The 12,625-nt window shown below is 39.5% G+C and overlaps 1 protein-coding gene across 1 annotated transcript in view; it reads right to left on the reverse strand.

The window, feature by feature from the left end:
* LOC101861497 (plexin-B1) overlaps positions 1-12,625 on the reverse strand; it is a gene marked incomplete in the record, with an annotated part of 158,131 nt that overhangs the window by 18,529 nt on the left and 126,977 nt on the right. The window contains 11 exon segments of the mRNA XM_013081271.2: positions 37-204; positions 1,105-1,241; positions 1,891-1,996; positions 2,360-2,505; positions 3,796-3,992; positions 4,214-4,310; positions 5,470-5,574; positions 6,385-6,504; positions 6,907-7,009; positions 7,545-7,635; positions 11,987-12,161. Coding sequence (XP_012936725.1) covers positions 37-204; positions 1,105-1,241; positions 1,891-1,996; positions 2,360-2,505; positions 3,796-3,992; positions 4,214-4,310; positions 5,470-5,574; positions 6,385-6,504; positions 6,907-7,009; positions 7,545-7,635; positions 11,987-12,161 — 1,445 coding nt within the window.

Below are 12,625 nucleotides of genomic sequence, written 5' to 3' on the forward strand. Positions count from 1 at the left end.
CCCCACACACACACACACACAAAAGGACTCACTGACCTCATGATTGTCTTCAAAGGTTCGATCATGGACACTGTGGGGTCAGGCTTGTAGGAGAAGGTCTCCGCCACCTGTTTCCTGTAGCCTCCAAAGCTCACCTCTACCGTCACGTCGTCATTGGTCCCCGACTTGGCGGGAATCTTGAACTCCAGGCTCGTCTTGTTACCCCTACGGACAGCGAGCATGCAAAAAGTATTATAAGCCTCCGCCTCCATTTCACAACTTCAAATTTATCTGATCTTTTTTTACACCAATTTCAAACATATCTAGGTACTTTTGTTTTGTTTTTGTAAGTGTTTTACGGCACTTGCAACACAACAAGGTCATATAAGTGAGGAAGATTAGGAGTGTTACAAGAGAGTAACAAACACAAAAAAGAAGGAGGAGAGTAAAGACGATGGATGTTTGATAGGAAAGATGAAGCAAACCACACCAGAGCACCCGCCAACCACCCACTAGGATAAAGTGAGACGGACAAACAGAAACAACAGAGGGAAAGTAAAGAAGTAGGGCCAACCACCCACTCTGTGGTACTTTAAATTTTTCTATTAACGAAGGCATTAAGGCATCCAAGTGGAAATATCAGAAAAAGTTTTTCTGAACCATGGAAGTAAAAGGGAAAGACAAAATAGAAAAAAATAATGAAATTCGGCTTGCAATGATATTATAAAAGTGAAGGGTGCTGACAAAATGAGTTGCTTCTTGGATTCAAGCCTTACTGAAATAGACACATCACGCTTATTATAGTCAGATAAATACATAAAAGCACACCTGATGACGTCAGATAAATAACTAAAAGCGCACCTGATGACGTCAGATAAATAACTAAAAGCACACCTGATGACGTCCGATAAATAACTAAAAGCACACCTGATGACGTCAGATAAATAACTAAAAGCACACCTGATGACATCAGATAAATAACTAAAAGCACAGCAGATGACGTCAGATAAATAACTAAAAGCACACCTGATGACATCAGATAAATAACTAAAAGCACACCTGATGATGTCAGATAAATAACTAAAAGCACACCTGATGACGTCAGATAAATAACTAAAAACACACCTGATGACGTCAGAGATTCCTCCCTCCATCTTGACACTGGTGTCGCTGCCAGCATCCAGGTTGTCACCGAGAATGGTCAGAGTTGTTCCCCCTGACACTGGCCCGGACTTGGGGAATAGCGAGACCAGCACAGGATCCTGACAGATAAGATAAGATAAGATAAGATGAAATAAGGTAAGATAATACTTAATTATCCCAGAGGGAAATTTTGCTTGGCTGTACAGGACCGTAAAAACACAAGCAGGTACAGGTATACATAAAAAATTAAATTACATATTACTCACATTAAAATTCAATATGAAAAGAGAATGGTAAAGCTGACAAAATGTATACATTCACATCAGATGTATCATCCAACCACATTGGAGTTATATATAGATACATACTCTAAGAGCAACACACAACTCAAAATAATTTAATTTAAAAATTCAAAATTGTATTTGAGTAATTAAATTCTTCTAAATTCAGATTTAGAATTAGTTATTTTCCATATTCCATAAAACCATGTCGATGATAGATATCAAGTTCTAGGCTATGTCTCTTTTTAACGATACTTCAAAATAACTTCTTTGATAAGCACAAAGATGATGACAAAGAAGCTGAAAGTGATGAGGAGAAAACAAAAGTTACAGCGAGCAGGTGTTTACAAAAACATTGATCTATTAAGACAAATTGAATTGATACAAGTCATTATGCAAAAATTGGAGAACCTATGTTCCATAGTTGAGGAGATATTTGACAATAAGTTGCGCCACGATTTTTGAAGGCACTATAGTTAGCACTCACCACAAACTCAAACTCTGCAGCAGACGTCGCTGTGTACTGACCATCCACCGTCACGGAGATGGTTCCACTGCTCACGGTATCCACCGGACCCACTTCACACAGGAACCTGGCCAGACAGACATATATCAACAAACAGGTTAGAGATGGCTGGGAAGGAAAGTGTGTCACGACATGGCAGAAAGACAGCAGTAAGAAGTAGCCAAGGAGTAGCAGTAGAAAGGCTGCAGAAAGAGTCAGGAGCCCAGAGGAGGGGGCAAAGTGGAGACGAAAGCAGACGACAGAACATCGCTAGAGAACAAGAAAGGAGGTCTGATTGGCTCTACATAAGAGAAAGCTTTAAAATTCTTTTCTGTTTGGTCAAATCAAAGGGTCTTTGGGGTTGGGTTTGTCCATGTATCCGAAGAGAGATCTTCCTGTTTCTGAGTGGCAAAGTGTTAAACTAGAACTAAACCACCAACGTGCGTCTCACCTTGTGGACGACTGGTAATGGTCAGACTTGATAGTACAGGGACGTCCAGCGACCTCGGCCGTCAGGTCATTGGGAGACTTGCCCAAGTTGATGCCCGTCACAGAGACCAGCGTCATGCCTTTGATGGGGCCCGTAGCAGGACTGAACTGTTACAATAATAATCATCATCATAATAATAATAATGATAATAATAAATTGCATTTATCTAGCGCATTTCCACAAAAAAGTGCTCAATGCGCTGTACAATAATACAAAGACCATATCACATGCAGCACGCAGCTCCTATAGTAATCCTCTTTCTCACTCTGTCTTTCACTCAGTCTCTCACTCTGTCTCTGTTTCTCTCTCTCTGTCTCTCTCGCTCTCTCTCTCCAGTACATCCTTGAGTAAAGACAATCCCACAAAACAGAAGGTCACATCAAAAACAGCTTTAAAATTATTTTCTGTCTGGTCAAAGCAATTGTTCACAAGCTACTAGTGGTCAAAGCAATTGTTCACAATTTACTTGAGGTCAAAGCAATTGTTCACTATCTACTAGTGGTCAAAGCAAATTGTTCACAATTTACTTGTGGTCAAAGCAATTGTTCACTATCTATTAGTGGTCAAAGCAATTGTTCACAAACTACTAGTGGTCAAAGCAAATTGTTCACAATTTACTTGTGGTCAAAGTAATTGTTCACTGTCCACTAGATCCCCTTTGAAAAAGGCCCACATGACTCACAATAACTAGCTGGACTAGACAAATCATATCATCACTGTGCTAGCAAAATGGCATAACTCAAAGATGTGCCAAAATGCAAACTATAGCCTCAGTGATATTCATTTGTAGCTACTTGATCCCAAGAAAATATAGCAAAATACCAGTTTTAAGGACACAACTTGGCCATAGACAGCGAAAGATCTTGTCAGTATGTTAGTGCTTTAACGCCTATGAATGGCTGCTTGCACTGTATGCTTCCCAGAAAGTTGAGGTTGCTTCAGAATGCTCTTAGGTCTGCTGGGGTAATAGTATAGATTGTGGAGCGCATTAAAGAAGCGGGAATTTGCGCTATACAAGTACTATTTATTATTATGAAAGTTCCACTGTGCCTCACTAGCACCACTGTGGACAGGGGCAGAAGATATTCAGAGATGTCTCGCGAGCATCCATGAACTATTCAGAGACATACTGCCGCACACAGATGCACTGCTTTGGGGGTCAAACTGCGTATCGTTTGCTGCAGATCACACATGTACATAGAGCCACTAAAACTGTCGCAAATCAGTTATTTTCAAGAAAATTACGAACCTAACTGCAAAATATCAAATTATGGGTTAAAACAGGGGGGGGGGGGCATGCCAGATTTTTTTACTTGGTTTAGAGGCACAAAGCATTTTGATTGGTCTATTTCTGTTGGAGCCATCTCCGAATAGATACTGCGGTGGACAGGACATACCCTGGTGATCTGTGGGTCAGGGCAAGTGGCCCCACGGTCCAGCCATTGGTTGGAGCAGTTCTTCTGTAGCGTGCAGCGTCCGTCACAGTGATCCTTGTCGACACAGGGCTCCTGGCACCAGCCGCAGTCGTACTCGGAGTCCATGGACAGACATTGGCCGCAGTAGGCCACCATGTACTGGCACTTGTAGATACGGACTGGGGACAGATAGATTGATATATATATAATACACACACACACACACACACACACACATATATATATATATATATATATATATATATATATATATATATATATACACACACACGTGTGATGACAGAGAGACTGACAGACTAAAACAATTTCTTGAAGATATCAGTGACCGGGTTGAGAGCATTACACCATCGGTACGTAAGTTTGACTGAAATGACCGTACCTTGAACATCATTGGGGTTGTCCAAGGGGAGACCATTGGCTCCCCAGGTGACCTGGAAATCAGCCACAACGTACGGACTTTCCTCCGAGAAGCTGAACTGTAGAACAAATAATGAAAGAAAAGGGTTAACATTCAATTTGTTTTGTTTTAGTTAGTAAATGTTTTATTGCACTCGCAACACAATAAGGTCATATAAGTGCCGAAGATTAGAGGAGTTACAAGAGAGCAACAAACACAAAAAGAAGGAGGGGAGATAAAGACGATAGATGTTTGATAGGAAAGAAGAAGCAAACTACACCACAGCACCCGTCAACCACCCACTAACATTCAATTGAGTTTGAGTTTTCTTGAACTGAAACAAAAGGGAAAAATACACATGGGAACCAATATACAGCTTTAATTGACAAAAACAATGATACTTTATCCTCATATTTTACCTGATTTTAAAAAACACAAATACCCCCCAAAAAAACAAAAAAAAACAACCACAAAAAACAACTACATTCCTCATAAAAATCAATATTGTTTGTCGTTTTTTTTATTTAACCTTTTCAAGTTATTGTAGCCATAACATCCATATGGCTGGGCCCAAAGAATGAATAAATTTTGTTGGGACAATCAACAAAAAGTCTTTATGCTATGATACAGAATCATTCATCCCTACAATTATCTTTATGTATGATATAGAGCTATTTATCCCTAAAAAAGTCCTCATGCTCTGATATAGAACCATTCATCTACAATAATCCTTATGCTTTAATATAAAACCATTCATCTCTACAATTATCCTTATGCTATAATAAAGAACCATTCATCTCTACAATTATCCTTATGCTATAATAAAGAACCATTCATCTCTACAATCATCTTATGCTATAATAAAGAACCATTCATCACTAGAAATGTTGTTATGCTATTATTTTTAATACAGAACCATTCATCCCCAGAAATGTCCTCATGCTACAGTAAAGAATCATTCATCCCTAGAAACGTCCTTATGCAAAAATAAAGAACCATTCATCCCCAGAAATATCCTCATGCTACAGTAAAGAACCATTCATCCCTAGAAACGCCCTTATGCTATAATAAAGAACCATTCATCCCCAGAAATATCCTCATGCAAAAATAAAGAACCATTCATCCCTAGAAATGTCCTTTAATAAAGAACCATTCATCCCTAGAAATGTCCTTTAATAAAGAACCATTCATCCCTAGAAACGTCCTTATGCTATAGTAAAGAACCATTCATCCCTCACCTGGACAGGGTCACATGACAAGCTGGTCGACGAAATGGCTCCGTTCACAACTTCCCTCTTTCCCAGGTAGCTGAAGGAACACTTCACATTGTCGTTTTGCCCCGGCTGAAAAAACAAAGACAGAAAATGGTCATGGGGAAAGTCAAGGGGTCCACACTTCAACATGAATTGTTAGTTTAGTTTTAGTAGAAGTTTTACGGCACGCGCAACTGCATAAGGTCAGATGAGCGCCAGAAGATTAGAGGTGTTACAAGAGAGAAACAAACATAAAAAAGAAGAAGGGGAGAAAAGGACGACAGATGTTTGAGAGGAAAGAAGGAGCAAACCACACCAGAGCACCCACCAAACACCCACATGAAATGTTAAGTTATATACATTCTGAACAACTGATTCCTGAGGATTATATTTTTAATTTTAGTTTTAGTAGAGTTTTTACGGCGCTCGCAACCGCAAAAGGTCATATGAGCGCCAAGGGGTGGACGTCAACAGAAAAGTCCATACAGGAAATCAGGCTTACTCTGCTCACCTTTCAAGCTTCAACAGCACAAAGTCTGCTTCGACTATCAAGGCACCCCGGAAATAGCAGACCACAAGAGTGTGACAAACATACAAAAGAAGTAGAGGAAAAATGACGAGAGTAAGGATTAGGAAAGAAAAAGCAGCAGTTCCCCCTATGTTGTTCCGGCACAGTATGAGCAGGTCATTGATGAATCATGGATTTTTTTCGCCCCCTCCTGCCCACCCAGCAGTAATGGGTACCTGACTTCGAGTTGGGAAAGTAAAGGCGGCGTGGAAAGGAACTGGCCACCATACAGGCAGTTGTCTCACTAACAAGGCAATCGCCAATGTCCCTATCGGATGCCGGAACAACTTTACTTTTAATCTTGAGTTTTAGTCTTGAGCAAGTCAAATTACCTGGAGGTTGAGAATTCTCACGGCTATTTGCTTGCTCTGGCCAGAATGTACCAGGATACCTTCGTCACTTGACTGTGTCCAGATGTGAGGGCAGTTATCCTTGATCTTGATGCCTGGCCCCTACACAAATACAGATGAAGCTTGCCCGTGACATTTACACAAAATTGCATACAGAAGAACAGCATTACAACAACTGGTATATGTGTGAAGGGCTGTCGCCGTGGTTTTATGCACAAAAAAATTCTTAAATTATGCGAGCTCAGCCCAAAAATGTGAAATTAAGCAATTCTGTTCATTTCAACAAAGAATGATAAAGGAAAATAATCAGAAAATAAGCAAAAAATGATCAAGGCAAGGGCCTTCGCGACGACATCATTTTTGTCCATTTTAATGTCAGTATTGACAGGTGCATTGCTCCCCAGTTTGTCGGCTTGTTCATTTCCCACCACCCCGTACCGCTTGGAGCGTAGATCCATGTTATTTTTCCCAGTGTGGTTTCTTCTATGCTTTGCATTCACTTACCTCCTTGCCGCTGTTGTCAGCACACTGAGCGCGAGGCTCCAGACACTTGCCAGATGTGTAGCACCATTGACAGCCAAACGTGCTCTCAGTACAACTTGTGCAACTGGAAAAAAACACAAAGCGGAACCAATTTTTCAAACTCTGGTCTTGTCAAATCTATCAGGTTAGTAGACTATTCCTTTAAATTCAAATCTAACAATAGTCAAGGGAAAGAAATAGATACAGCATTTCATCTTTTAAGTTTTTAAAGTAATTTGAAAAGCGCCTCATTGGATAAAATACTCCTTATTACTTGTAAGATATCCTATTTGTTATTATCATTGTTAAAGCAATTATAATAAAAACAAAAGAACAAGTTCTAAAAATAACAAAAACAGGAGATTTCTTCACATTAAATGAAAAAAGTGTCTCCTAAACAGAGCAATACAATAATACATTTTAATTTCAAAAATTAAACCCAAAACGAACCCAACAGTTCCATCTCTTACTTCATGTGAGCAAAAAGGGGCAGGTCGTCTAGATCAGTTTGTAGGTCTTGAAATGCTAAGCCTTCAGAAAAAAAACCCCCAACAAAGTTACAGCCAATAGCTAATCAAGCATAATGTTGTCATCCGATTCTTCTGACAAGCAACACTTACGAGGTATGGACATCACAGTTGTACACAGACACACTGCGGGTCACGATGGACTTTCCTTTCACGTGGAAATGCACAGAGAGCTGCTCATGATCTGAAACATAACGGAGAATCATTATATGATCATATGAAGGGTCTTTTCTTTAATTTTAGTAAGGTTTTACGGCGCTCGCAACTGCATAAGGTTATATGAGCGCCAAATGGTGGATGTCAACAGAGAAACCCAAATGGGTAATCAGGCTTACTCTGCTCACCTCTCTAGCCTCAACTGCACAAAGTCTGCTTCGACTATCAAGGCACCCTAGAAAAGGCAGTTCACAAGAATGTGACAAACATACAAAAGTAGAGGAAAATACTAATAGTAAGGATGGGGAAAGAAAAAGCAGCAGTTCCCCCTATGTTGTTCCGGCACAGAATGAGCATGACATTGATAAATCAGCCCATTTACAATTCCATGGTGTATAAGAACATGTTAATATCCCCCCTTTGGGAACGTCCCCAAGACTAAGCAGGATTCTACATGTAAATTCACAAGTAAAAAATATGCTTCCCAAGAAGCGGAGAATGTTTCTGAGTTGTGTTCTACGGTCTGCTGGGCTAATAATACACTGTAGTTGTAAGGCTCATAGAGCATGCCACAGAGCATCCATCTGCCTGCCCACCAAAATCTTTGTACTAAATACATGTAACAGATGAAAAAAGAAGAAGGACTTCTACCAGTGCACCCTCCAACCAGCCTTCCAACATATCAATAAATTTGTACTGTCATTTTGGTTTTTCAGTTATGACAAATCAAAATTTAAAAATTACTTTCCATTCTAAATAGTTGAACAATACAAATGAATGTAACTCATCCATTGCTGTCCACACGCATAACAGAGAACAGTGTTGTTAATGTGAGTACACAAAACATGAAATGAAAAAGAAGCACAGATTAACTTGTTGAGGTAGGAAAAAAAAATGCCCAGAGATCAAACAGGGATATTATAAGCTGTCATCAAACATAAGTAAAAACATTGCAATCTGACCATGACCAGGAGAACAGTGAAATAAGATTTTTTTTAAGTTTTCATGTAAAATTTTTAACATTGCTAAAACTTACGAGTCATTTTCGAAACTTTAAAAAAGCCAAGCTTAGACATAGATATCACCATACTGAACGTGCTTCTTAGAAAGACAAATAAAGTACTGAGTTGACATATTACATTTCAATTTCACAGATACATTTTAGTTGAATTCTACTTTTTGCTGATATTATTTGAGTGTCTTTTTGAGATTATGTAGCTTGACTGTTAAAAAACAATGTTGTTTGAGCAATACATACATAAACATTAATTTGAAAAGGTTCTCCAATATTTCTCTCTCTTAAAGGTACATATAACAGGTAAGCACATTATTCCTTAACCCAAATGAGCAGAAAGCTCTCAGCTAAGGGATTCATCAGACAAGAAATGGAAAAGTAGATTTGTGAAGTGTGCTTACAAAATGACTTACTTCTCATTCCAGCTTTAAGGAAAGAGATACACAACGCTCATAGGATACTTTTTTTTTTATAGTAGAGGGTTTTACGGCGCTCGCAACTGCATAAGGTCATATGAGCACCAAGGGGAGGGTGTCCACAGAGAAATCTTTACAGGGAATCAGACTTACTCTGCTCACCTCTCTAGCTTCAACAGCACAAGGCCTGCTTCGACTATCAAGGCACCCTAAAATAGCAGGTCACAAGGGAGTGACAAACATACAAAAGAAGTAGAGGAAAATGACCATAGTAAGGATCAGGAAAGAAAAAGCAGCAATTCCCTGTTGTAGATCAGGCACAGTTATGAGCGTGACATGAGTCAGCCCATTTACAATTCTACTATGCTTGAACGAGATATGTCCCCCCTTTGGGAATGGCCTAAAGACGCTCATAGGAGGAGTTTTTACAATTCAAAATAAGTATGATATAATAGAAGACAGGTTTATAGTTAAAGAATATAATATTATGGCATCAGTAGAAAATCTACAAATTTGACCCTAATGTCGATTTTTTGCCAATATCTCCATTTGTGGATTACGAGAAGTAACTCATTTTGTCAGGTCGCCTCACATTTCTAAAATCCTCATCGATTTCGAGAGTTCATTAAAAGAAATGCCCTCAACAAAAGTGGAGCAAAGTAATTTGTTATAAGATTACACGATGTGTATTGTTACATTAAACGTCTAGTTGAGGTCTCCATTCAGAACTGACTTGACCTACTAAACACATCTGGGGTTTCCACTCACATTGGCGCTAACATGGGAGCCATGACATTATGACTTTTTTTAAAGTTTAGTTTTAGTAAAGGTTTTATGCGCTCGCAACTGCATAAGGTCATACGAGCGCCAAGGGGTGGATGTCAACAGAGAAGTGCATACAGGGAATCAGGCTTACTCTGCTCACCTCTTTAACCTCAAAAACAGAAAGTCTGCTTCTATTATCGAGGCACCCCGGAAATAGCGGGTCACAAGAATGTGACAAACATATAAAAGACGTAGAGAAAAATGACGATAGCAAGGATTAGGAAAGAATAGGCAGCAGTTCCTCATTGCAGTTCGGGCACAGTTATGAGCATGACATTGATGAATCAGCCCATTTACAATTCTATTGAGCATAAGAACTTGTTAATGGCCCCCCTTTGGGAGAGGCCTAAAGACACTTCAGTCAGTAGCACCGCCCTGGGGGGGGTGTGACTTCTTCTTGGAACGGAGGCATCAACTAAACCTTTATCAGTGTTTAACAAAGCAAAGAGCACGACACACAACAGATAGGCAATCATGCTCAAAGATACAGAGGTCAGAAAATAAGAGTAGTTTCAGATGTAGAAAGAATAACTGCTTTTTGAACACTGACATCTCGAAACAAGAACTGGAAGGGGGTTGTGAATGAACTGTATGTGACGGGTGCTGACAAAATGATTTGTTTCTCGGATTCAATTCTTATTGAAATAGATACATCTCGCTTATTATAGGAAAAGTTTTTACAGTTTACAAGTATGAAATAATAAAAAGCATGTGTGAGACGTGCGGACAAAATGAGTTACTTCTCGCAATCCACAAATGGAGATATTGGCCAAAAATCTACACTAGGGTCAAATTTGTAGATTTTCTGTTTATGCCATATTCTTTTAGTATAGCATGCTTTTTATTATTTCATACTTCTAAACTGTAAAATCTTCACCTATAGCCGTGATGTATCTATTTCAATAAGGCTTGAATCCGAGAAACATTTCATTTTGAAAGCCCCCTTCACATATATATGGGCACAAACTATATGTGATGCAGCGTGGTGAAACAAAGCGCTTGTCAAAATAATGAAAATGAAGAAACTGGCATTTTTCCGCAGGTTTTGGGAATTTTAATTGACTTTTTGTTTTTCAGCTTAACACCTTTTATGACCATTAAAAAAACCAAACATTTCAGTGTGGATTATACTAGAAAAATGTTGATTAAAAACATAAAAGATCTTTTCAGTTTCCACGGGTTCTCAAGCTAAGGAAATTCTTAAACTCTGGCGGCTATTATCTCGCTAATTCTACCTCAGAAACTAAGCAAACCCACCTCCTTCAATTGCAAATGTCTCGACTTGTATCCAAGATAAATGGGTATTGTTTTCATAGAGAGCAAGGTAAAAGGGCAGGCTTTTAAGATGATACCAATAACTCCATATGTCCAAAAATTGAAGAGCGCCTGATTCCACCGCATCGTGACACATTATATGTAAACTAGCTGGGTACCCCGTTCGATGAACAGACTCAAAAGAATCGATTGCCAAGTCATTGTGGGATGAGTGCACACTGTTTGTGAAAGGAAGCCTCACCTGTTTACAATGGCGTCTTAGAAGACGGACTTTCCCAAGATTAGATCTAAACGAAACTAATGAAAAACTGAAAATTAAACTACAGTGACTTCAGAATCCTTAATATAGCTGTGCACCCTTTAAATGATTCTTAGTTACCGTTAATTTTTTCAAATTCGAAAGTTAAGTGGTTTGGAAGTTTTAGGTGACCAAAGTGACGAACTTTCACAAATATAATATGGTCGATTTTAGGGACAAGCGGGCCAACCCAGATTTCAGGGGTTTCCAGAAATCTTGACCTACACCAAAAGTAGGCATTGCCCTACCTATAGGAGAAGTTTAGTTTCATTGGTGTGTATACATGTATTTGTTTGGTTATAGAGAAAACTTTCCTTATCTTTTAAAGAAACTGAACAAGCTAGGGGCAAAACTTTACCTTCAGTTTTCTCAAAACAGCATTTTTCGGGATAGTCCGCTTGTGCTTAAAAGCGACAATATAGCCCATATATAGATGAATACAAGGTGTAAGCCAACATTGCTAGTATTGGAAATGCTAGTAGCAGGGGGGGGGGGATAGGTACATGACTGTGTGCTCTCACTTCTAGTGTGACAACATTCACCTACTCACCCTTACCCTGAGGTATCTGCGGGAGCTTCCCACTGGCCGGGAGCGGGCAGCTGACCTCCCGCGTGTTGCTGATGGAGGCCTCGGTCCGGTGCTCGCTGCCACCCGCCTGGTACAGGCAGCCCAGGTCAAGGTCACTGCTGGGGGTCAGCGACACTGTCTCTAGCTGGAACGACAGCTGCGGTGGGGAAGGAACATTGAGAAATGTGAAGGGGGCTGATAAAATGAGATGTTTCTCGGATTCAAGTCTTATTGAAATATATGCATCACGGTTATTATAGGTGAAGTTTTTACAGTTTAGAAAAATTAAATAATAAAAAGTATGTTATACTTTAAGAATATGGCATAAACAGAAAATCTACAAATTTGACCCTCGTGTCGATGTATCTCCTTTTGTGGATTCTGAAAAGTAACTCATTTGGTCAGCCCGTCTCACAAATGTTGGTTCCTGTTCGGCTTATTGTTTTACTGTTTGAAAAATAAATGGAGAGCAAAATAGTGGGACTGCATGAAATGACGTAGAATGGCCAACTCGGGTGAAATGAATGAAGAGAGAGACAGATTTCATAAGATATCAATATATTTCATCTAAAGAGAAAGAGAGTAAAAAGAGGTGGGAGAGGGGGATGGAGAGGGAGACAG

This window comes from Aplysia californica, unplaced genomic scaffold (assembly GCF_000002075.1).
Source record: "Aplysia californica isolate F4 #8 unplaced genomic scaffold, AplCal3.0 scaffold00123, whole genome shotgun sequence".
Taxonomy (NCBI): domain Eukaryota; kingdom Metazoa; phylum Mollusca; class Gastropoda; order Aplysiida; family Aplysiidae; genus Aplysia; species Aplysia californica.